General features: G+C 37.5%; 1 protein-coding gene across 5 annotated transcripts in view; it reads right to left on the reverse strand.

Annotated features, from left to right (window-relative positions):
- Positions 1 to 2,427: 2,427 nt before the first annotated feature.
- The window catches only part of BACH1 (BTB domain and CNC homolog 1), a 30,983-nt gene continuing 6,344 nt past the window's right edge, over positions 2,428 to 27,066 (reverse strand). For 2 of the 5 annotated variants that reach the window (XM_075033845.1, XM_075033846.1), the window contains exons 2-5: positions 20,027 to 20,324; positions 14,790 to 16,184; positions 12,837 to 13,043; positions 2,428 to 5,718 (exon numbers count right to left, since the gene is read on the reverse strand). In XM_075033845.1, coding sequence (XP_074889946.1) covers positions 5,263 to 5,718; positions 12,837 to 13,043; positions 14,790 to 16,184; positions 20,027 to 20,266 — 2,298 coding nt within the window. In that variant the 5' untranslated portion in view covers positions 20,267 to 20,324 and the 3' untranslated portion in view covers positions 2,428 to 5,262. Of the gene's footprint in view, positions 5,719 to 9,306; positions 9,383 to 11,696; positions 12,463 to 12,836; positions 13,044 to 14,789; positions 16,185 to 20,026; positions 20,325 to 25,346; positions 25,506 to 27,066 lie in introns of those variants that run through there. The other 3 variants (XM_075033847.1, XM_075033849.1, XM_075033848.1) reach the window with 3 other exon arrangements.

The following is a 27,066-nucleotide window of genomic DNA, read 5'->3' on the forward strand; positions in this document are numbered from 1 at the left end:
AGTGTTTTGTAGGTCACAAGTCAAAACAACGTCCCAAAACTAAAATGAGCTTATAGTTTATATTCTACTTTGCAAATCCTGTTATTGGGATACCTCACATCCCTTAATCAAAATCTCCTTGGAACAGGGACTATTTGTATATGTGCTTACAATACCTAGTATACATTAAACTTTTTTTTAATAGCATTGTTAGAAAGCTACACTGTATTCTGAATGAGCATTATTACAAATATTTCTTGCACTTTTCTTCAAAACAGTGGAGAAGGGATAGAAAAGTAAAAGATACCTTCTCTACTTTAAACTAGAAGAAAATTGGGTTCTAGCATGTGCTCCTGACAAGTTCTACCCTGAATCTTTCCTGCCTCAACAGGAAAATAAGCACTTCTCATTCATTATTTTTAAACCTGTTTTAAACCTTTATTTTAAACCTAAAATGACAAAACATTTCCCAGCAACAAATGCCATTACCTAGATCTTCAGACACCACCTTGTTCGCAACAGAAATGTTTGTTTAAACATATTGTTCATTTCTAAAGCTTCAGTCTCTGAGGTGAACACTGCTTTCCCTGTCCCATCCCAGTTATCTAAGGGTGGGGAAAAAAAATGGTTGCTAGTGTCCACAATCTGTCAGATTAATATTTGCAATTCAGAAAGATTAAAAATAGTAATAAAAAAGCTGAAGTGCAGTGTATACAAGTTTAAGAGGCCTGGAGAGCATAACACATGCTTAAATAGGCTTTTACAATATTCATGAAGTCTCTCTTATTCAAACCTCTGCTAAAACAGTTCATTTTCCCTTCTTTTTTACCTTTAGTTCTGTCCACAAAAATTCAACTGGTAGTAAGTCTTAATGTACCAATATTAAAATGCTCCTTTATACATGCTAGTGAATTGCAGCTGTGTGCTTCTGAGGCTCATTCTTTTTAAGAACAAAAAGAAAACAAAGAAGAAATCAATATGCAAACAATAGAATATCAAACAGGGATAAAGGTCCAGCTTCTATTTCAGTGCCAAAAAAGGGACAATATTCACTTTGCTCTGTAAAGATCACCTATTTTGTTCATGCTTTGTCAGAAGAGTATTATAGAAATTTGTTCCAAAACTGCTTCAGTTAAAGCAGGTGCTTTTACCTTCTTTTCCACTTCTGGAGAAATTTTGCTAGTTCACTTTAAGCAAGTTTGACTTAGCTTGGTCACGCTCAGATAAAAAGCCAGAGCTCACATAAAGGGTGCCAATTGTCAGCAGTTCCTCATTTCTTACTTCCTAAAAACGACTCAGAGGCAGAACTAATTGTCCAGTACTGATCTCTGGCATATGTACTTTACAGCTTTCATTGCCGTTGTTTCTTGCTGAATATTAAAAGGAGTTTAAACGTATCACATACTTCTGCATCAAGATTTTAAGTTTCCTCAAAGAGGAACCACACTAACATTCTTGTGCAAGCTAGCATCTAGGTTCTTAAAGTCAAGAAAAGCAAAACACGCTAACTAAATCCAAGTCACTACAAATTCAAAGAACAAAACTGTCCTGGAGAAAGAGAGACAGCTTTTATTGCCTTATCAATTATAAGCAGCAAGTTGAACCTTATGATCAATGACCTTGCTTTCCAGCATTTTCACCCCACACTCCCCATTTTAACTTTTAACAAAGGGTCTGCTGGTGGGATCAAGTACTTTCAGACTTAACAGCGTCAAATGCACAGGTTCCAAAAAGTTTAAATGAAGGAAGACTTCTAATGAAAAGCTTTCTGAGCAAGGTAAAACACAATATTAAAAGGCTAGATCCAGTATTACAGTTTACTGTTTCAGAAGTACAGACGGTGATTAGGATAAATGCAGTTTCTCAGAGGGTAACTTTTCTGCAATCCTTCTCGTTATGTAAAAGGACCCAACAGATCTACAATTACAAAGATACTTCTTGAGAAGCTTAATAAACATACATATCATTACAACTTCCCCTGATAAACCTCAGTCTCATGCACTGATCTATGTGATGCACGGAATCATCACCTCCAAATTTTTTCTAGACCCCAAAAACCTACAATAGCCCGTTAATCAGCCACCTACCTCTTCTCTCCCTTAAAATAATAATTAAAAAAATTTAAAAAATAAATCAATATCAAAGTTCCCAAGAAAAGAAAGCTCACTGAAACAGAACAGGACACAAAAAAGTCCAATAAACTCACAGCAAATTTATTCCAACTCAGTAATATTTGCTACTGTGTGTATTATTCAGGAACTTATAAATTATACAGACTACTTTGCTACTGTTTTCAGAAACGTTTTAGTAGTACTACATAAGTGAATAATGCACCAGTAAAGACTTTCACTGCAAAAGATTTGTACAAAAAAAGAAAAGCCTTTGTAGAAAGGATAGTGGTTTTTATTGTAGTCTTAGAAAATACTGAATTACGAAAGATACAAAATCAACTGTTGTAATTATCTGTTTATTTTACAATCTGTATGCCATCATACTCTTATGGCTTTAAGATAGTCCGTCAAAAGTATTTTAAAACATGCTTTAACAAAGTATTTTACAATTTCAAAATCGAGTATTTCTTTACTGAAAAAAAAAACCCCAACCCAAACTCCAAAACATTTACCTGAGAATTCTGTATCATAAAATTGTCATTCATTCTTAACTTTTGCAAGTTGATGATATAGGCTATAGAAGTCAACATGCAACTTGTAGGTCTACTGTATTAAATAAATATTTTAAAAATTTAGACACAGCTGGTTAGGCAAAAAGCCTACCCTCAAACTTCATCAAGTTCATCATGGGTTTAAAAACATGACATGAATTTTATCATATGTCAATGATAGCCATGATTTCTGCACTGGAAGCCCTGCACCATGTGCTGGGTGGAATTCAGACCCTGGCTGATCACCAGACTGCAGCAGTGGAGCACAACTCTTTGGTAGATATTCCGGCCTCTGAACTTGGTAACCACTGAGCCGGTTTTCCAACATCCATAGTGAAGTGTGTCAGGTGTTTGGGCCACTGGATATGTTTAAGCTCCCAGTCGGTCATTCTCTACATACATGCTCCATGCCTTTGTAACAAACATTTAACCCAAGGAATCCCATTTCAGAGTATGTGTACTATTAGGACAATGCTTTAATGCCATTATCCACGTCATTTCAGAATATCACCAGCTTTAAAAGTGATATTGCGTATGGGCAGTAGAGAGGTTTGGGGCTTTCTGGTTTGTTTTTCATTGTTTCTTGTTGGTTTGCTTTTTAAATAAAATGGAGACTTAGGAGCAAAACACTGCCCAGGGTGGCAGCACAGAAGAGAGGCAGGATTAAATTAACCAGGCATATACAGACGCCGGAGAAAAAACCCAGAGAGCTTCACGAGTAATACATATACACGATCAACATATATAAATGATAGTCATTTAAAAGAATTTCAACTCAATTATCTGAAAATATACCCAAAGCAGTAGAACTCTCATGATGTCTGCCATATAGTATTTATTTCTGAATTTCAATTACTGCAAGCACTGTGATTTATACAAGCTATGCTCCATTAACATAAATTTTCTCCTTAAAAAAGTAATGATATATGATGAAAATCCACGGATATCACTAGAGATTTAAATCAACTTTCAATCCCATAGGTGAGGTAGTGTAGTCACTTATATTACGTGCTGGTTATGAGAAGTACTGTTGAAATCTGTCAAATTTTAAATGTTTGTTTTAAATAAGTGGCTTAATAGTCTTAATATATTTATTAATGCTATGTTACCTATGGGGGGTGGTGGGAGAAGAGCCTTGCCAAGAACAAGTTTTGTCTCACTGCGAGATAAAACTGCAAAGCAGTATTTACAACAGTCCTTTGCTTAGTTGCTGCCTACTGTACATGCACACAAAAGACACAAAAAGCTAATATACACTCTGAGGTAGGAAATGAAGAATTCCACTGGCTTGTACAAGATTCTTCATGTTTTGTAAACCAGCAAAACCAAAGTTTTCTGTGGTGAGGTTCAATACTTAGTTCTGGTGTGAGATTAACATGTAAGTAACAAAGCATCGTTGGCATACAATATGCATCTACTGCCATGTAAAAATCTAAAAAATGGGGATTATTTTTAGTGGCTGAATTTCTCCTCCACAAAGTAAATAAAGGAAATCCCTCCAGCTCATTTCCTTATTATACCTTCTATATATTTATGCTTATAGCACAAGCCATTGAAAATGTACTATCGGTTTAGCCATAAAAGTATCCTGAAGACTAAAATTCTGAAATAGATCTCCACTGGTCCCAATGATCAGAGAACAAATACATTTGTAGATTACTTTAGGCAATCAGGCACTGAAATAGACAAATTTGGTGCCTGAATACCTCAAAAAAAAATCTGTCCTTAAAACTTTCACAATACTTTGATTCCAACTTACCACAAACAGCAGCAAGCTTGAAGGTGCTAGGACAAGTCACAATACAGCAATGAATTTTAACAAGCATATGGCATTCAGATGCCAGAGGATCCAATGCACAGTAATCAAAGAATTGCATCAATTTCAAACTTCTGCATTTCCCAGTATGTTGTTATTCCTCCCACAAAATTTAGAGAAGAGAGCGGTATGCTGCAGCACCTCCGCTGTTCCACTTGTCTTAACTACATACTGGAGAGCTAAGACAAAGGCATATATTTCAATAAAAGCTGGCTCTGGCACAGGAATGGGAACAGCAGGAAGCAATGAGCTGTTCCAGAGAGCACTTGCCAGAATCTCCTCATACTGTCATGTCATCCTAACCCATCTACAAAATAAACATTTACAGAGCTATATAAGTTCCCTAAGGTTCGTCTACCAGGAAAAAATAAATCTTGAACAGATAAGAATTCCATGTATAGAAGTCATTGTGCATAAACACCTGTTAGGAGGCTTTTCTTGAGATGCAGAGTGGCATTAGGTACTGTGGCATAAATCAGAGTGAAGGCTGCTCTATACCCGAATGAAAGCTTTCTGACAAATAAATATCTGTGCACAGAGTTTATACTTTCCAACAACTTTCCTGAACTCTCCTTAGCATCACCACACAGAAAAAGCTCCAGGGCTGACACATACAAATTACAGTCTAGAACTACACAGAGCAAACCCAAAGCTTGCCAAGTAATATAATGACCATGCCATTGTCAATGTAGTTTTGTAAGATGAAGTTTCATCTTCTCTTTCACTTACTAAGTTACTTTACAATAATGCTCGATCTCACTTTTAGTTGCAATGTTGAGAGGCTGGCAATAGGAAGAGAACTGATTCACTCATCTGTAGTGCATTTGTCAGTCATTTGCTGACAGAAGTCTGTGATACCACCGCTCTGTCCACACTGTTCCACAAGTGAAGTTTTCTCTAATGTTCTTACAGAAACTGGATGCAGTTCTTGTACTTGATCATATGTTGCATCACACACACTTTTCACACACTGATAACAAGAACTCTGCTCGCTTGTAGATGTAACACCTGAAAGACCATCTGCTAACTTTATACACGCTGGTATCGCAAGCTCAGATGGAGCTGTTCGTTCTCTCTCCGGGAATAAAAATGAAAGCGGACAATCTGAGGAGGAATATTTTGCAAGTATTTGTATTTGCTCGTGACTCAAAGCTGCTTCCTTACACACCTGCTGGCAAAGTCCAGTCAGATTCTGCTTTGTCTCACCCAGAGTTGACAAAATGTGGTTTCTTTCCTTCAGCAAGTTCTCCTTCTCATTTTGCTGCAAGAAGAAAAATAGCCTTTTAGTCTGCATTTTAACACAAAACCTATAGTTTGTTATGTTCCTAATAAAGCTAAAACAAGACTGTAAATAATCTGGTCTGCTGAAAGAGAAGTAATTTGGCAATAAGAAGGTAAACACTGACACAATCAAATGCCTCTCAAAAGGACAATCCTAACCTCTCTTGAAGTGTTATCAACTCAGCTATTTGAAGTGATTTTTCAGACATACAACTTTTTCAAAACTCGTGCTGGCAGCTAAAAAGTAATTTGTAGTTATTTAATAAATGAAACCTAGCTTCACTTACTGTAAGTATTCCTGAAACACTAATTCTACAGGGTAACATTTAAACCATTACCACTGGTTTAACAAAACATTAAGCAAAACAGTCTTCATAGAGATTTATATTTTAAAAGTTAAATGTTGAAAACCAGATATCATGTTTTCACTACTGATACTACTCTGCTAAATAAAATAAATTCAATTCTTCAGTGCTAAGTGTACTGTAGAACAAACAATGGAGTTAAGAGTTTCTGAAGTAAATAGAAAATATAGGAAAATTAAAGAAATAAAACATGCTAAAATTGTAAACAAAGTATTTTCTCTGGAAATGCAGCACTTCGGTCTGTTTCAAGGCACGGACTAGAACACTGGAAGTTCAAGTAGAGTGACAGAGAATGACAGTTTAGTAATTGAAGAGACAAGAACAGAGGTGCCACTAGGTAGGTAACCTACTACTGGAACAGGAGAATACCAGCTGAATGCTGTGGTGGTGCAGCCTCCCGCAGGCCTCTCTGAGATCTCAGGATAAGCCATGCATGCTTTGGGAAAACCTCCCATTACGCTGTTACCTTGGTTGCAAGTACAGAGACTTCTGGGCTCTGGGCTCTTTGGCCACACCTGGGCCATCTGCTCCCCGAACTGTGTATCAGAATGACTCAGCACAAACTGTAGCCAGTATGTAAAATAGCGACCAAAGCCAATCATCTCGAGACCCTATAAATAGCGATCCAAGGCAAGACCTTTTGAGCTCTCCAGGACCGCAGCAGGCTGTGTGACCCAGCTGGGAAGCCTCTCAGGGTAGATTTCACAAGGACTGAAGGACTGTCTGTTGATGATTTCATGAGGACTTAAAGGCCTGATTTTGTGAGGTTTACTGAGCGTCTGTTGATGAATGCCAACACATAAAAGTGAGTAATTTATGAAACTCACAAAAGGGAAATTTTAATCATAGGTTAACCTCTGTGTAAAATTTTGTTCAAAACTGTTTTATCTGTGCATGTGCATTTGCAGTTTGGTTCGGAACTATCTGCCTGTCTCTGTGATTTGGAACTGTTTTCTCTGTCTGTGCGTGTGTGTGATTTGATTTAACCTCCATCTGTGCGCAACCCTGCTGTAAGTGCCAGGTGATCCTTGCCATTTTCGAATCTTTAAGTCGCAAATTTGTTTGTAACAAATTCCATCAAATCACTGTTAAAATTATACAAACTAATCTTGTGATCTATCTCAAAATATTAATAAATCCTAAACTGCTGCTAAACCAAAGCTTTGTAACAATCTCATTCACAACAAATGCTTTGAGTTTTATTTACACAGCAAACAGGCTTAAGAGTGGCAGACACTACTCAGACATGAAATAAGACTGTCCTTGCTCTGAAGAGCTTACAATCTAGCACCGATGTAATGCAAAAGGATTTTCCAAACACAGGGCAGTGTATTGGGTTTGTGTGGCAAGGTTGTGGTAGCGGGGGGGTGGTGGTGGTGGTGTTACAGCGGTGGCTTCCGTAAGAAGCTGCTGGAAGCTTCCCCTATGTCGAAAGAGCCAATGCCAGCTGGCTCCAAGATGGAGCCACTGCTGTCCAAGGCCAAGCCCATCAGCTACAGTGGTAGCACCTCTGTGATAACATATTTAAGAAGGGGGAAAAAAACTGCAGAGAACAGCCGTGGGAGAGAGGAGTGAGAATACGTAAGAGAAACAGCCCTGCAGACTCCCAGGTCAGTGAAGAAGGAGGGGGAGGAGATGCTCCAGGCGCCGGAGCAGAGATTCCCCTGCAGCCCATGAGGAAGACCCTGGTGAGGCAGGCTGTCCCCCTGCAGTCCAGGGAGGTCCACGGTGGAGCAGATCTCCACCTGCAGCCCGTGGAGGACCCCACGCCGGAGCAGGTGGGTTCCTGAAGGAGGCTGTGACGCCGTGGGAACCCTGCACTGGAGCAGGCTCCTGGCAGGACCTGCGGATCTGTGGAGAGAGGAGCCCACAGAGCAGGTTTTCTGGCAGGACTTGTGACCCCGTGGGGGACCCACGCTGGAGCAGTTTGTGCCTGAAGGACTGCATGGTGTGGAAGGGACCCATGCTGGAGCAGTTTTTGAAGAACTGCAGCCTGTGGGAAGGACCCACGCTGGAGAAGTTCATGGAGGACTGTCTCCCATGGGAGGGACCCCACACTGGAGCAGGGGAAGAGTGTGATGAGTCCTGCCCCTGAGGAGGGTGAAGCGGCAGAAATAACATGTGATAAACTGACTGTAAACCACATTCCCCGTCCCCTGCGCCACTGGGGAGTGTAGGTAGAGAATCTGGGAGTGAAGTTGTGCCCGGGAAGAAGGGGGGGAGGTAGAAGGAAAGTGTTCTGAGATTTGGGTTTTTCTCATTACCCTGCTCTGGTTGATTGGTAATAAATTGAGTTAATTTTCCCCAAGCTGAGTCTGTTTTGCCCATGATGGTAATTGGTGAGTGATCTCTCCTGTCCTTATCTCAACCCACAAGCCCTTTGTTATATTTTCTCTCCACTGCCCAGCTGAAGGGGGGAGTGATGGAGCAGCTTTGGGGGGGCACCTGGCATCCAGCCAGGGCCAACCCACCAGAGGCAGCAAAAGGGATGGCAATTCACTAATGAGTATCAAATAGAAAAATGTACCATTCATTAAAAATCAGCTTTTTCGTTATTTGTTTTACTTCAATGTCATGAATTTTTGTGAGACTTCTGATACTACTGGCTGAAGATGAAAGGACATGGATAACTGAGGGGCTGGTCTAATCATGGAAACAAGCAACATCCAGAAAAAAAGAAAAATAAGGAAATAGCAAAGAACAACAGGAAACAAGCAAGACCATAAGGAAACAATTGGGAAAAAAAGGGGAAAAAAAACACAAACCAAACATGCCACACATTTTGAGTTCTATAATTAATTAATTAAGAGGCAGAGTTCTGAAGACATACAAAGCTTTAAATAGTTTTTAAGAAATAATCATAGGGACTCTGTGTTATCACAATTGCTATGTCAATTCACTCCTGGAAAGTTTAATTATTTTCAGTCCTTCTCACATTCCCTTTTGCAGGAGAAACTCATACTGCAATCTCTACAACTTCTATTTTGTAAGAACTGACTAACTTTAAGTGGCATTTTGCAAGAGAAGCAGTTGTTGCCAGTCCTTTTTGCCTAAAATGATTAGAAGGAGTGCTTTGCTAGTAAACTTCCACTTGTCAGCATACTGGGAGCAGCTGTTGCCAGATCTCCTAACCTGAAATCACTTTATGTACATTTTGGGTATGTAGAGGCACTCAGCTGTGTATTATGGACTGATGAAATTACCTGGACTGCCGGTTAACACAAACTTCAACATTCAGAAATCGTTATTCCAGTGTAAGGTCCCTGCCCCCATCCGAAGCTGTTGACAGATTAATGTATTTAAATATTATTGTTTTATTTTAGCAGCATTACACTAATACTGCAAAGTAATGCCAGCTAGTTTTGAGATCACAATAATCATCAAACTGAGAGCTCTTTTAATTCTTCTGGTGAAGAACTTATTTAGTTCACACACTTCCTCTCCTTGCTATAGTATATATAACAAGATCTCAATTACGTTTCTTGGATCACAGCTTATAGTATGTCACTCACTGACACATCCTCCTCTGAGCTACCGAATCTTTAGGGAAGTAGTGCTTCTTGAGGCCAGTTGTCCTTCACTCTGCTCCCCCTCATAAGTACCCTCATTTTAAAGCTTTGAGGTGAGAAAGTACAAGGAATGTGAATATACACAGGTGCTCAGAAGCTGTTTCTAACAAGCCAACATCTCAATTGGCCCACATGTATTCTCAAATACAGAACATTAGTTAAAAAAAAAGAACACATAGGTTCACCTGCAAGATCAGTAAGCAAAGACTGTATGGGAGTAAAAAGTTATATTACCAATAAAGAAGATCAAGAGAAATGACCAAACTTAATTCTCCCAGATAACAGTTAGATTCAGTACCGAACAGCATTTTTCTTCCATATAAGTAAAGCTTAACATAAGACTTTCAATTTTACAGAATCGCTTGGGTGGGGAGGTACCTCAGGAGGTCTGTAGTCCAACCTCCTGCTGAAAACAAAGTCAGCTCTGGGTAAGATAAGGCCGCTCAGGGCTTTGCTCAGCCATGTCACAAAAACCTCCAAGGATAGAGCATGTACAACCTCTCTGGGTAACCTGTTCCATTGCCTGGTTGTCCCCATTGGAAAAAAGTGTTTCCTTATATTCAGTTGAAACCTCCCATTTTTATTTATGACAATGTCTCCTCCTGCTGTGAAGTACTACCCCCGGGAAGATGAAGCTCTTCCACTCCTAATGGCTACGTGATCTTGAGGACTTCCCAAAAGATATGGGCAGATGGCTATTAGGTCTCCCCACAGCCATCTCTTCTCCAAGCAGAAGTCCTGTTTCCTCTGCCTCTCACCACAGAAGTAAATCCAGGCCAGACCATCCTGGTGGCCTTGTCCTAACCTTGCACCAGTTTGTCAATGTACTTCTGGCACTGGGAGGGGTCAAAACTGGGCAAAAAATTCAGTCTTACATGTGCTAAGTATAGGAGTAGAATCACTGCCCTCAAACCACTGGCTGCGCTCCTGTTAATACAGCCCAGGACACTGATGGCCTTTTTTTCAGCCTGGACACACTGCTGACCCCATGCTCAGCTTGCTGTCTGCCCAGACCCCCAAGGTCCTTTTCAGCAAAGCTGCTCCCCAGCCAGTTGGTCTCCAGCCTCTACTTATGCAGGGGGTTAATCTGTTCCAGATACAGGACTTTCCCAAGAAACACAACACAAATATTATCTTTTAATCTGAGAGAACAAAAACCTGATAAGCAACAACAAATAGAAATTAGTACAAGACAACATGCTGCACATACTGGAAGCCAGGATGAGGAATTTAACCAAATAATATTTCCTACCAGGTTATAGCACATAGTATTACCTACTTGTCAAGAGTTTTCAAACTATAGCTACACCTTATTATCCTCTCTCAAAGCCACATTACAGAGGATACCACAAGAAGATCAAAGACTAACAGGCCTGAGACACGTGACTGACCCAGAGAAGGAGTGAGGCAGGAGTCATCATGCATGAAGCCACCTGGATGTACCACACAATGCCTTTCACAGATGTCTCTTTTCTTCCACCCACCTGGAAATTATGCCTAGATAGATCTTTAAGTTTCTGTATTTGTGCATAACTTACACAAGTTTGATGGTGCATAACACCAGTTCCTGTCCGACATGCTCAACAGCTCCAAACAAGGTCTTTTCAGGAAGTTCTGAAAAAACTTACCTGCACAGTTGGAAAAAATAAGCAACTGGAACATGTTTGTGCCTAGAGCATGAGTCATAACTCAAATGTCACTTCACAATTCTCAACACTCATTGTCTAGAGCTTGCACAGTGATATCTGTCAAACAGCAGACATTCAGTCTGTTCCAGCACAGGTCCGCAGAAGAAAGGATATTATACTATGATTATCAGTCACTTAGTCAACTACAGGTCTAATCTTGCAGATGATTCTCTAATCCCGCCTCCTCCCCCCCCCCTAAGTGTTGCACAATATTGACAAAGTTACCTAGCAAACAGAAATGACAATATGACAACAAAAAAAAAGGCAGAAAGTTCTGAACTGTCAGAAATGCAACTTCTCTCTTCAGTCAGAATAATGTAACTGTTAACAACACAATTCCCTGATTTCCCTCCCTCCCAGAGTATCTTCTTCATTCAGCATACTGAATGACTTGCTCTGTCAACTCATCAGGGCTGTATGGCACTGATGACCTTCCTTCCATTAATCTCCTTTGTTGCAGAAGTGTACATAGTGAAAGATGATGGACCACTTCAGGGAAGTAAGTTTCAAGCCCACGGCACTTTGCTCTAATTTTATTTTCCTTTTCACTCTGAAGTCGTAAGGAGAAAGGTGCAACATGACTGCATATGTTCCTAGCCAATGCAGATACTAAATTCATGTACATAAACACAAAGTCTAAAATACTCCCTAAACAAGAATTAAGAGTACAATGACCCTAAACAACTGAACTATTTAGTGCACATGGTACAATCAGCTATGAAACTGAGATGAGAGGGTCAGAAACAAAGACCAGAAAAAAGCCACTCTATTTTCTTGCCAGGAGAACTCCAGATTATCCACATTTCTCTTAAGTTACACACTTATCTTTTTATTGCCTTTTAAGAAGGAGAAATTATATTAACAGATGGTTAGGGAGAAATCTGGATGCATTAATTCCTCAGCTACAATCTTGATACAACTGCTAAAAAGGCAAGCAGCTTCCTGAGTTCTGCTGTATCTTCCGCCTTCCTGCAAGGATCTCATTTTTAAGATTCAAGACTCAGGAAACAGTTCACCAGCCCATGTTAATATGTTACAAGAACAATACTTACACAACTAACAATTGCATAACTGTAGACTTGATCATGAGCAATACCACGAGCTGAAGAACAAAAGCACAAAGGAAGAAATGGGAAAAGGTAGAAAACTAAGAGTGGGATGACCGTTTGGGAATCATTCTGTACAATTAAGCTTAATTTTGATGGGCTTCAGAAACACCATTCACCAAAAATTACACTGTGATGCAGCTTTACTTGAATGGAAACAAGTACACACATTTTTCCTTCTGCGGACTTTAGAGTAGAGTAAAGCACAGAAAATCTAGAACTGCTACCAAGAAGTCATTTAAGACTGATAAAGTTTTCTAAGCTTGAGTGAAAAAAGTAGTAAGCCACCTCACTCTCACACTACTGCCAGATGTCCAGTCAAGACGTTTAGAGAAAGACTCAAGTCAACGTAATCAATATCTATACATACCAGTTTTTCAATTTCAGATTCAAGATTTTGTATGCAGTCAAGTTTTCTCTTACGACATCGCTGTGCTGCAATTCTATTTTTACTCCGTCTTCGGATATCATGAATACAGTCCAATTGTTCAGGAGTTAATTTATGCATTTTCAGAAATGACTGGAAGTCATTTCTGGAAAGTGAGATAATCCTTTGTGCATTAAATGGCAGTTTTACCTAGAATGTAAGATACAGTTGTAAATCAAAGGTGAAACTGATACACACAAACACCAACAGGCCAATTCAAGTTTTCATTTTAAGCATTCTTTACCCATTTTAAGCATTCTTTACCACACAACACATCTTTCTTCCTAAACCTCAGAGACAAGAGCAATGTAACCATCAGGTGAGGTGGATAAAACCCAGGGGTTTCAACTAGATGAGTTCAAGCACAGGTGAGATAACTGAGTACTTTGCACATTTACACTAGATCCTCAAAAGCATATTCAGAGTAGGATGAAATCCATCTATGTGTGCAGCAAACAATTAGGTGGTACAGTCTAGGAAAGTAAATTATGGTTAGGTGATGCACAAAACCAGCATCCAGAATCATTAATACAGTCTAAAGGTTCCCCTAAACTGCTATTAAGACTGTATCCTGCATACATTTTTGTACCTATAGTTTTCTGCAGGAAAAGTTCATATGAAACAGACATTTACTTAAAATATCGAAGTTACAATATTTGTCTTTTAATCCTTAATGCTGGAGAAGAGAGAGAACCAGGCTTTTGCTACTATCTGTACACCTGAGCTACAGAAGCAGGAGCTTCTGAAACATACATAGATCACAAAGTCCTGATTAATACTGAAAAACATCTTTACCTTTACAAAATAATTGCCATATTTTATGAAGTATCCAACTGAAGACACTTTATTTTAACCCTTACATTTGAGTATATTAAGCAGCAGAATGTTACCTTGCTGTGGTCAAAGATCTGAATTTTGTTTAACCCCTTCTGTGTTTGACTACTGCTCGTGACAAACCAGAAAAGAAAAAAAAAAAAAAAAAAAAGACAAGACAGAGTATTGCCCTGAGCAATGATGCCATCTACTTTGTAATGTAAAGGTGAGGAATGTATTTAACCAATTCTGGCCTTTTGTTTGGCCTACCAACTTTCTATATTGATGGTATCCTTCCACTTATTTTAAGTCTCAGTAAAGGCCCTGCATCTTCAAAAGAAAAAAAACTAGTACTTTAAAATACCCTGAATTTTCATGACATTACATGATCCATCAGCTATTGCAATTCTACAATTCTAAGAACTGTGACAGAAGTCATTCTACATATATAGTAAAATCTTCTGGGATTAGACTACTTATGTATGGCATCTGCCTAAAATACTACCAAATCAATGACATAAAGGAAAGAAGTGCCAAGTAATTTCAGCAGTTGGAGTAACAAATATAACCTCAGTTTCAGAGATGGCAATACTATTAAAGCAGTCTTAAATACACAGCTACTGAAGCCAGCTTGAAAACTTGAAGCTTCATTTCACAGTAGACCTGAAGTATCATCCCTCTCCCCCCTTCTCCCCACAGCTCAGAATAAACCCAAGAAAACTGTTAAGTTTCTATAAATCGAAGCTTCCAAGAAGTTTACTGTTCTTAAGTTTAACTGAAGTAGACAAAAAAAAAAAAGATTTCTTAACCCCTCCTCCCCCCATGCCTTGGTTTAAGACTCCGAACCTTTTCTGATAAAGTTGTTCTAGAAAAATATCTGAAGAGATCTAATATCTAAGCATCTACCACTTCCATATTCTACCAAAAAATGCTTCATAAGTCTGCCTGAATTAACAGTGATCTTCCATATAAACCTTTGAATGGTTATTTAAAGTTTCATTTCCCAGACTTTTAAAACAAGCAACCACACACACACACCCCTCTCCCAAGAGACTCAAAATTAGATTTTTGAGATATTCTTACCTCACATTCTTGTTCTCTTGCTGAACAGGATTCACTGTCTCCCTCAGTGTCAGTTTCCGAATCCTCTCCCAAACTTATCACATAATTATAGGGACACTGTTCTTGTTGCTGTCCCTGAACATAATCTCCGCTGCTTATCTCAGAGCTGTTGGAGCATCCTTCAGTACTAAGGTTGCTTATAAAGGGGCAGTTGACAGAACTCAATGTTGTAAAAGTTCGTTGAGAGCAAGGTTCAGGGCTTTCACTGATCCTGATACCCAGCCACGGACACTCTGACTTTTTCCCCGAATATACTGGCTCCAAGCACTCTTTTGGAACTGCAGGTGGTAAATGTATCTGACAGGCTTCTGTGCTGTAAATATCACTCCAGAACCCTTTTGCTAGATGTTCTGCTACCTCTCTCTCCACACTGCTTCGATCACCAGCTGATGTAATGTTAGTGGCTTCCCTAGTGCACAAATCGACCTTTGAAGATGTGTCATCTTGACTTTCCATTTTGTCATTCCCAACTCCAGTACCTGATACAGTTTTTTCAGCTAAGACCGCGTTGTTTGGCATACTACTGAAATTCAAGTTACCATATTGCTCACAAGTATGTAAAAAAGACACAGCATTGAGTCCATGAGGTGCAGCAGAGTTTTGGGGGAAAGCAGCAAGATCCATTTTCTCCACAGGACATGACACATTCTGAGTCACAGAATCTCTCTTTGACTCTTCCTTTTTCTCAATGCCTTCCTCTCCTTCTTCCATTTTTACCTGAGTCTCTTCACATTTTGAGACCAGCTGCATAGGTACACCCTCCTGAGCTTTTTGTATGCCATCATTATCAGGTACCTCCTTCTCAAGAAAGGCAACTGCAATTGGTGGCACCCGAATGTCTTTAATACTGGAATTGGACTCTGAAGTATGAACTTTGTCATTTCCAAAAGCTTTCTGGAATTTCCTATACTTCGGGCATTGGGAAGATAAGCTGGAAACACTACTCCTTTCTAGATGTATAGGATCACATGTTTGATTGGCATTATCTTGGAGAGCAGGCGATGATTTAGCATTTTCTTCATCTTTACAGACCTTTGTGTCAGGAGTTTGAATATGTTCCTTTTCTAAAAGTTCTTCTGCTTCATCATCTACTTCTAGGTCTCCATCATCCACGTTGCCAATTTTAGGGTTTGTTTTCTGACAACGCTGTGTACAATACTTTTTCCTAGGGCATTCCTGCTGATCCAATTTAAAGTCCAAAAATTTGAATTTGAGAAACTGAAAGCAAGACTCTTCAATGTTGTGTACACCCAAAAACTCAGCACATTTGCAAACTTCAGACACATTGTCTTTATTTAAAATAAGTTTAGCTGTGTATGCAAACTGAAGTAAAGGACTAAATCCTTTAAGTGTTACCTATTAAAAAAAAAAGAAAAGAAAAAAAATATTAGCATAGCCAATATGGGTTTAAATAGAGAAACACACAGAACCCAAATTTACCTGTGAGCAAACCACACCAGCAGGACAGAATACAAGACAAAAGCAGCAGGTTTGTTCCACAGAGAAAACCTGACCACACTCGTTCTGAACCAAATCCTCTGATACAATTTTATCCTGTATATTTTGTGGCAATTATCTTCTTCACTGTGATCAATCTCTTAATAAGATGTTCTGCCAATACAGTACTAACAAGTGAAAAATATTGCTGTACCCCGAAAACCAGTAACTGGATTCCAACTTTACAACAATACCTTCAAACCCAAGCTGTACATCAATTACTCTAGGATAAGATCAAAATGCTGCTGGTATTTAATTGTTCCTTTAAAGAACAATTAGTCTTATTTGCTCAGTGTTATGCATCGCTGATACCAAAAAAAGTTTGAAAAAATGGAATTTGACCACACATGATTATCTATTACTACTTTCTACTACTATTTATTATCTATTATTTACTACTCCTTTCCTCCTCCCACAGATGAAAAGAATTGTAGCCAAAAACTGTACACTAAAACCAATTATTGTCAGTTTAAAGCCTCTTTGGAGTACATAGTTTTAATTGAACACTTCCATCATTATCATCTCAGTTTTTACCACAGAACAGTTGCCTGACAGGGAATCCAGAGATAAACAAAAACTGTATTGTTACAAACTGAACATGATCATCATCTACACATGAAAAAATTACTAAGGAATCAGACAGAAAGCTGTAAACAGATCAGCATATTACAAATGACATGACACTTCCTTTAGCCTTTCATATGTCCATTACAACTACTCAAACTCAAGCCCACATTCTGCTCCCCTCCTTTATTGAAACGAACACGACTTTATGCTGAATAAAGTGCTATATTAATGCATTAACTATACTGAATTCTTCTACCAGCAAAAAAATTAACTATACATGCAATTTAATTAAGGAATTCATTGACTGTATGTTTTTTTTAGTGGTTCTTTGGTGGTTTTTGGGGTTTTTTTTGTTTTTTTGGGTTTTTTTTTTTGGTGGTTTTTTTTTTTAGAGAATACATAATACATGAAAAGAAGTTGAAGAGTTCTGCACAGAAACACTTCAGCAAAACTGCCTGTAAACTCTTACGATCTCTCTAAACAATTCTTAAAATGGCGTTTGAAATATGCTCTGGAGAGAAGACTACTGATTACATCACAATATTTATTCATCCTTAATAATGTGGGGAAGTGCAGTGTAAAAGAGAGTTTATCCATAAGCTGCCAAGAAGCCTTCAAACTTAGCATAGTCAATAAAACATTAAAGCAGGTTTACAAATGAGTGACATTCATACATGAAATTCAACGAAACAAATACAATGGTATTTCAAAACTGTATATTCTTTCTATATAAGGTAGAAACACCTATTGCTAAAAACTGGAAGGATCAAGAGGGGGAAAAAAAACCCCCACTCTGTACTCATTTTGCTTTCTCTTACACATTTCTATCTGGCTATCATCAAAGAAGACAGAACCCTAGAAAGAGTCTTGGTCTGACTGACCTAGAAAAGCAACTCTTGCAGTGGCCATTTATTTAATTTGTATTTGTGCTGGAAGTCTACCTCATTGAGTACAAACATTGGTGGAAAAACAACACAGAACCTACACCAAGATGTCAGTAGTTAGTCTCTACAATATAATATATATGAAGTACTTTAATTCCAAAAGTATTTTGGTATCTCAGATTGTGGACTGGTGTCTTTCATTTTAAACTTCAAATACTTTGGATGATTAAAAAGGTTAATGAAAAAAAAATCACATCAAACAATGTGATCAGTGTTTGCCGCACTCTTAAACATGCAGCTTCATAAACTGACGCATTTCAAAATATTTAGCAGTTTCCAGAAGAGAAGCTCAAGTTGCTGAGTCTTAAAATGCTTTTACCAAGTGATCACATCAAATGATTAAAAGATGAGATTCACTGTTAGTATTTTTGCTTGTTGCTTCAGTTGGTTCAGTTCTTACATCAGTAATACTAAATCACAATAAGAGTCCTCTTAAGTCTATGATCTAGTAAATATCAGGATTATTATATTCCTCCATTTTCTTTACAAACTCTGGTTCCTTCTAACTCAGGTTTATTTCAAGTGTTCATTGAACACTTGCTTTGCACCAGCAATTATTTTTCCCCCTCTCCAACTTTGATGTACATTTCTTATTCTTTCAATATCCTATTTTTAACATTATCCCAAAGCAAAATTCTCTCATAAACATCAGAAGTTTTACACACCACTAATTTCCCTCTTTTACTCCAAGTCATGCCTTTGTGTACCCCAGCATCCTACTTCCCTTCCACATCAGCTCCCACCATTACTTTTTGTTTAATCTGAGACATGTTCAGGCTATCAACATACCAAGCCACTAGGAAAAAAAGTATAGTAAGAAACGAACACACGGACACAGTAAGAAGGTTGAGTAAAAGTGACAGTGGTATTATGCTGTAACATTTTTAAGAAATTCATTACGCAACAGAGAATAGCAAAGACCACTGAAGCTCTTCAAAGAGACCACTTGACCCCTTTTAGTTTTCTGTTTTCTATAAAATCAGAAAGATTCTGTTAACAGAGAATCCTCGTGCTTATCTCAGTATGTTACAAAGCCAGTGAGCCTGTACCTGAGTACAGTAGCTACCTTTCTCAATACATCATTTCTGCATTAACACCCAACTCATTCTTGTACATGAACAAGTTTATAATGTAATCTCCAATGTCACCATAAATACTCATTTATGCGCACCTTTCCTCCAACTTTAATGATTCTAATTGAGTTGCCAACAATTTGCATGTTATTTCCCAGCCCCAAAGCTAATTACCATAAATTACCTCCCCAAAAGCCATTGATTATTTAAGAACCAACTCTTCAGATTACTGCTACCATTGGGCACAATCAGAGCACTTTGAGGCTCTTCACTTTTCATCTACAAGTACAGCATTGCATATAAAAATCCAGTCACTTGGTTGTCTCATGCCTCTTATAACTGAACTAAATACCAACTGGAATCTTTAAATGTCTTGGATGCTCCAGATACATAATAATCAATTTTCTTTCCTACAGATATCAGGTTCTCTCTTATTCCCACTGAATGCCTTGAAATTCAGTATGATTTAAGAATATGTATTTTAGGGGTAAAAAAAGAAAGCAAGCAATTGCAATACATTTTCTCAGTTTTAAAAGTAATAAAACACAGTAGAAAAGAAAATCAGGCTGCTAATGATCAGTGTGTAAAAAGGAAGGGGAACTGAGCAGAAGAAAATTGTTAACAACAGTAAGCAGCAAGCAAGGAATGTAAGCACAGTTGTATTACTCAAACATACAAAACCAAATCTTAATGATAGTGATTTAAAGGTATTACCATTTTAAGCTTTAATTTGTTTATTACTCCAAAAGTATTCTCTTTTCATATAGGAGGGCTAGTTCTGCAATACCTCTTTACCATTTTAGGCCTGTTTTTTGACAAACTTACATGCTTTGAAATAGGTGCACAATTTTAAAAGTAATATATACTTAATTGAAAGGATCTCCCCTATACATTTCCCAAGACAGCATTCACTCACCTTCAGTCTATAATATACACTCTGATATGTCTAGCCTTCACCTCAACCAATGGCAGCTTTACAACTTAGAAATTCTTTCCGGTCAGTTCTTAAAACCCTTACCTTAACTTCTCAGTTAAGCACCAGCCTATTGTAAAACAGAATTGAACAAAACAGATTAGAAGCACTGGCAGGTAAAATACAGAAGGGAGTGACACTCACCTCTTCCGGTAAAGTGATGATAAGATCAGCATCCACCTGGCCCACAATTCTTGAAAGGAAGTAACTGCTGCAAGCTGCAAGCACAGCTTTGTGAGCCCGAAATCGCTGATCTTCTACTAAAATAGTAACATCACAAAGAATATCTTGCTTCCTCTGATCGTCAAGACTGAGAAGTACATTGGTACTGTGTACTGAAGATTCATATGCAAAAACCACACTATTCTTCTCACTTAGAGACATTCTGTATCACAAATGGTAGTGTAAGTCTCAGTGGAAAGCATGCTTCTGTTCTTCAAATCTGGAAGAAGAAAAAACAAGTTGTACACACGAAAGTCATATCCAACAGGAACCTACTGATACTAAAACGTAAGCAAATTGTTAAACATGCATTACCCATTCTAATTCTTTTTAAGACTAAGATTAAGACTCAATATTTCATACATGTTAATACATAAATACATGCTTATGAGCATTTAAAGTACCCAAACCTTAATATGCACATCTTAAAATCCTGCTTTAGTAGTCTCATAGGCCAAAAAAGGGAACAATTTTTCATGTGACTTCAGTGATAAAGAACAGATTTTTCCTCAGCAAGTGATTAAGAGTCATAACTATTGTAACACCTAAAAATTATTTAAGCTTTCATTTTCAGTTACCAGTATATTCTGACTCCAACACCATGAAAACATAGAGATAAACAGATGCATTAAGCCAAAATTCACCAAAATACTATGTAAGCTACTTCCGTTTACTGATTCACCCAGTACAAAAATATTTGCGTTTTATCTTCTTTCAAAAGTAGTTTGCCTGCTAAACTCATCAGGCATTGGTAAAACACTCTCATTTTCTCTCTAGTAGGTTGGTGGGTTTTTTTGTTTTTAAAGCAGATTAGTTTTCCTATTTTCCACCTGCCTTAATTCTCTAATGCAGCCTTCCCCCCCCCCCCCCATCACTATTTGACTTGTCATGCTTGGTAGTTTGCTTTCCTAATAGATCACTAATTCAGGTCACCTGACAATGGAATCACTTTTGTGACAGAGCATCTAAGTTCTGAAATAACAGTATTTATTGGATAGTAAACAACAGTAGAAGTTATATGATATCTAAAGCCTTGAAATAAGCTCATGTATAACTGTCCTGAAGCTATTCCTGAACTCCTAGTATTTGGGAAAAAAAAAAAAAAAAAGGTGCTAGGGAGAAGTCAGCTCTCCCAGACAGTGCAAAGTTTAAGAGTGTTTCCAACTCTGATCTTTACACTGTATTTCTAAATTCTTATCTTCTTTGGATTAAGCCTTTCTTTCAGTTTAGGAAAAATAAAAGCCTAGTAAGAAGCATCCTCACATCTGAAGCTCCATCAAGAAACCACATAATCAGATTTGGAACTGTCCTGCAAGGAAAATATGATATTACTATGGAAAGTGTTACCTTAACAAACCAAGCATTTAGATTACACTGGACTATTCTACCCAAGAGTTACTGTAACTGAACACAGTTGCTGGGATTCACTTCAGCTGACACAGGACTACCCAATCATTATATTGCTCAACACAGGTTGTTATGATATGCCAGCTCCCAACAACAATAAAACCGTAGCCAATGCAAATCTTCAGTTTTCAAATATGGGAAACTTTCACAACACAGGGAGGGAGGAGAGCATGGCCATTTTTAAACACGGTGGGGGGGGTGGGGGGACGGGGACGGGACACAGCCACCCTGCCAGCTATACTCCTGGGTGCTCGCTACTCAAGTTATTTTCATGGCATACAGGCATTTTTAGTGTTCTTTTCAACAGAAAGACAGAAGAAAGATCCACATTTCCAGTGGCAGTAGTGGCACAGTACCAGTCTGGACTTCGGTGAAGCGCAGAGCATCAGCGTTATCTGCCCTTCCCACTCCCTCATGGAACCCTGTACACGCAACTTCACAGTCAACTTTACCAACAAAACATACAGATTGCTTTCTTTGTCTTTGCCAAATTGTAAGTCTGTTTGGGGGCATTTGCTTAAGTATACAAGATTTTGTTGTGTGAAAATAAAAGTTCTGAAGAAAAAAAAAAAGTTACACAAATCAGAGTTTTCCCCAGTAAGCAATAGCTATACCATGAACTGCTAACTCTAAAGGGCTTATTTCTGGAAGCAAAAAACGAGTTTAAACATTTTCATACACCTAGTGGCAAGACTACAGATATTTGTTTACTTAGGAAATATTTCACTTGCAATCAGTTTAAATGGAAATTATGAAATAATTCCCTGTGAAACAGCTATTCATGAAATTCTATTCTTGTAATAGCTTATGAGAAGTAAGCAGTGCAATATTAATCATGTATTCCTGTTTGCTCTATATCCTTAACTTATCATATTCCTCAGATATTACAGCACGCACAGTTTAACAAAGTATGACTCTGTATTTGTTACCAGAAGGTTTAAGAAAAAAAAAAAATCATCAAAATGGAACGGAGGACAAAATGGAAAACTAAATCCACAGTGGTGGGGAACACAGGCAAGTATTAAAGATTACATATTTTGGGGTGAACACCTAGGCAAAACTCATGAGGGAGGCTATAGTTACAGACAGGTCTTTAAAGGTTCTTTTTTCTTTCTTCTTTTGAAGTCCAAAGTTCTCCCAACCTTCAGACTGACAACCCACGTATCACGTAAGCTGCTCTTCGGTTTTCCCTTACAAAATAATCAGTTCCAATATCCAATTCAGCCCATTACATTTTCATAGCATGGAAGGCTAAAAGGAACAGTAGTTTGTTCATATATATATATAGATAACCAGAGGACAGTCAACCCTCCTTTTCAATTGATCCCCACAAGGCACACAACATGCTTTCAAGACAGCGTGCAGCCTACTTGAAGCACTGATAGTAAGCTTCCAACGTTGCTGCTGCCAAAAAAACAAAAAAAAAAAAATCAGATTTCAACACTGAAACACTACCTTCTGTTTCTTGAGAAGTGAAAATATTTAATTTAAGCATAACTCAATTTAACACTTTAGAAAGTAAAACATTCTGTCAGAATAATGTGAAGATTTCATCAGCCAAGTTATATCCCCAGTATTTTTAAGCAGGATGCAGGCTTTTTTGAGGTATCCAAAATATAAAATGCAGCATTTCATTAGGCATTTCGAAATTTAAAAGAACCTTTAAAAAAACCAACCAACCAAACAAACCAACCAACCACCACACTCAAACATTAAATTTATCTCAGTCTTCTTTGTAAAATCTCACTATTGTCATACAGGATAAAGAGAGAAATCAAAAGGAAAAGAAACAGAAGGCTGAAAATTCTGTGAAAACAAAAAGCATCAAACAGGAAAGGCAAAATGTAACCACTGTAAAAAGCTGTAACACTTTCGAGAAGTACTAACAGAGGTCAAACTTGTGAATGTCTTAATTCTGTTTTCCAGTTGTGTAATAAAGGCATGGCACCACATTTATGACAGTATTTGTCATGACAGCCAACTAGATTTTCCACAGCGGTATGTGAGTACAAAATACATTTGTCCATAAGTAAATTTGTAATTTACATATCCACAATAACAAGACCTACTGTTGTACCAAAAAGAAAAAGTACATCTCTTCCGTAAACTGTTTTTCTTCTACTTTAACTATTCTCCTGCAGCACTCAAAAATTGTCAAAATTAATTCTGCTTATGGATGGACAAATAGGGAAGAGGTGTGAAGTTGAGAAAACAATTCAATGGTGCTTTTTACAGAAGCTTTATAATTTACAAGCTCATGCTGTAACTGTCCTACAAGGACAGGCCTTTCTAGGCTTGCTTTCTTCCTCCCAGTGCAGGTGTCCATTTCACATAATTTAATTTTCTACAAATATAGTCTATCAGATTTTTTTTTCTCCCCTCTCAGACAATTCAAATGAAAGCAACAACAAGTTACTGAAAAGAAGGAAAATGGACACTATGAACAATAACACAAATTATTTCCTTGGAAACCAGACTAAAACTCCTATTCTACCATGCTATTTTTATTTCAAAATTAACATTTAAGTAAGGAAAACTAAAAGCAGGCACAGATAACTTGTAAAAGTATTCCAAAAATCAGCAGATGACTGTATATTTAAATCACTGTTCACTAATTCAGTGTCAACAACCAACCGTGTGACTGAATGCAAAAGATACTAAGAAACAAAAACATGTGAGAATATTAAGATATTTGATACAGCAGTTATCAAAAATAAGGAGAGTCCAAAAAGATCTTCCAAAACTTAAAATAGTCCTTACAATGCAAGTTGAAAGGATTAAAGAAGGAACAACATGAAAGCTCACTAACTACAAATCCTCAGTTAGTGGAAGAAAACTCGTACTGTCAGTACAAGAGCATTCCTCAAATTCCTCTCACCTGAAACTCTGCACACCCAATAACCTCATAGTCTTGAGAAGAAAAAAAAAAAAGAGAGAATGTATATAAACACACAAGCTACTATAAAAACTACACAGAGGAACATTTGCAGCTGAATGAATCAAGTTCTACTCTGAAAACAAACAAGCATGCTACTATGAAGTTTCCATTCTTTATTGGACAGTGATTTCGAGATAAAAAAATGTTTTGCCTAAGGGTAAAAATATTTTCTCCTAAATAGTGGCTATAAAACTTTATTCTGCTTTATCAAAGTGAAGTTACTCCTTTTGTTTTTTCTCCCTACTAGCATACAATTCAATAGGAAAACTATGCTTAACAGTTACCTGTAAAATTACCATATCTTCAGTAAATTTAGACATCTCTACTTTTAATTGACTAGATGTATATATTTATTTTCTAAGAACATATAAAATACTTATTATCTTAATGAAAATTAGCACTGCAACAACATTTAAAAAAGGAATATACATTTGTTTAAGTACACAGTGTAGAGATCAGAGCAAGATGCCTATCAAGACTCATTGGCAAATACAGATCTCATCCAAGGCTCATTCTTCTCATGCATTTGAAGTTATTCATTAGCTTATATTATTAACAGGGAGGTAATTGCGAAGTATAGTAAGTGTAAGGTACTTTAAAATTAGACTGCAGGTTTGCTCATCTGGTTGCTTGCAATTGGTAGCAACTACCACCCTAACTCCTAGCTGACTGAATAATAAAAGTAGTTAAATGATCGTCTACTTCTTTCCCCCACAATCTCCGTTTTAAAGAGTCACTTGGTGCAGACCTTTAGGTAAACCATGAAGTCTCCCCATTTGATACTTTTCTAAAAAAAAAAGTATATATTCCGAAGATTATAATCATTATGACTAAGACCAGGTAAAGCTATAAGGAACTGTTGTTGCTGAGTTATGGAAGGACAATAGATAATATTACCTTGGAATAGATAGCGTAAGAGTAGGAACATACTACCAGGATAAAATTCGTAATAGTGTGATGAATTTCTCATCCACACACATACAAATCTGGCACAAGGTAGATTAGCTTTCATGCTCAGCAGCACCACCGCAACATGTAAAGTCTGCACTCAACATCCTGTGGTCAAGAAAAGTGTTATACGAGAGGTGAAGGAAGATATAAAGCATCAAGTTGTCACTGAAGCTGATAAAAGCATGCACAGAAACCAGCTTACCTCCATACATTTATGACAGAGCAAAAGAACTTCTTGATGTTTAAGTATGTCTCTGAAAATTCAGACAATTACGCATTCCTGGAAAGAGTTTTGTATTGCATTTCGCAAAGAAGATATATAGTTTTGAATAATATATAATACATTATTTCTGTATTTACATATAAGTAATAAGTAATTTTTATATAATATATACACACATATATATTAAAATAATAACAATAAAACCAGTAAATGCCTTTTACAATAGGTCTTCCTAGCAAACCAGTCCTAAAAGTCAGGATCTGACACAGTACAACTTTCTCAAGTATTTAATGCTGAGGAGTAATTTTCCCCGTTATGCAAAGGGCAGCAAAACACACAGTATATGTATACTGACATAGAACACTCAATAAGAGCATTTGCCTTTTTTAGTGTTATTGAGCCCAAATTTCACAATTTGCCATAATGATGAAGTCCTTTGTGGTTTCAAAAAACTGATAACAAACATAAATCCCATTCAAAGGGGAAAGTTATATGGCTAACCAGAAGCAATAGCAATAAGATGCAGATGCTAAGACAACATTCAAAACCTTAGAACAATAAAGCAACTGTACCACCCATCAGCTCACTGCAAATATTAACAGCAGCAGCAATTATCCCAAATCACTGCCACTTATCGAGATGCCCACTGAATAGCTACCAAAGAATTCCAGCTTTTCTGTAGAGGATCTCTAAAACACAAATGCTCTGTCCAAAATACTTTATTAATAATGAATGCCAAATATACAGGATCATAAAAATCAACCAAACTGACTAAATAAATAAAACATTATTATTCAATGCAGTGAATTAATAGTAAGAACTTCTTTAGGCTTTAAATGAAGATTTAAACAGAGTATCTTGCATTTTACATCAATGTTAGAAAATTCCCCAAAATGCCATATAGTTTACAACTAAGTTTTTCAGTAACTTAGAAAAACAGTTAGATAACACCAATTCTGTACACTTATAGCTGGTTTATTGCATACTTGCATCATTCTTTCTGAACAAAGACGACAAAAATAACAGTTGGAGGTGTCTCTGTCTGCCTGTGACAGCTGCCAGGAACTTTACCACAGAACAACAATAAGATGGCTAACACAGAAGTAAATTCAGTGTCCTTTAGTTTATACTCAAACACCACAAAAAATGAAAAGGGTGAGATTTCAACACACAAAGGGGTATGCTTTACAGCTAAAGAGACTGTTTTGAACATTGGACCAGCTGACGCTGGAAAGCTCTGCTGGTGGCATTACAAGAAAATTCACAACTAGAAAGAACGAATGAGTCACAAAAATGAGCTCCATAGGCTCTGAGACTCTTTAAGCCAAATAATACTAAAATGGCCCTTAAAACTGAGATACAGATTTGAGAGTGCAAATCACTGTCATTTCTGCTTCTATTTACATTATGATACACCTATGATTTGTGTACACGTTTACCAAA

Source organism: Buteo buteo, chromosome 8 (genome assembly GCF_964188355.1).
Source record: "Buteo buteo chromosome 8, bButBut1.hap1.1, whole genome shotgun sequence".
Lineage (NCBI taxonomy): Eukaryota > Metazoa > Chordata > Aves > Accipitriformes > Accipitridae > Buteo > Buteo buteo.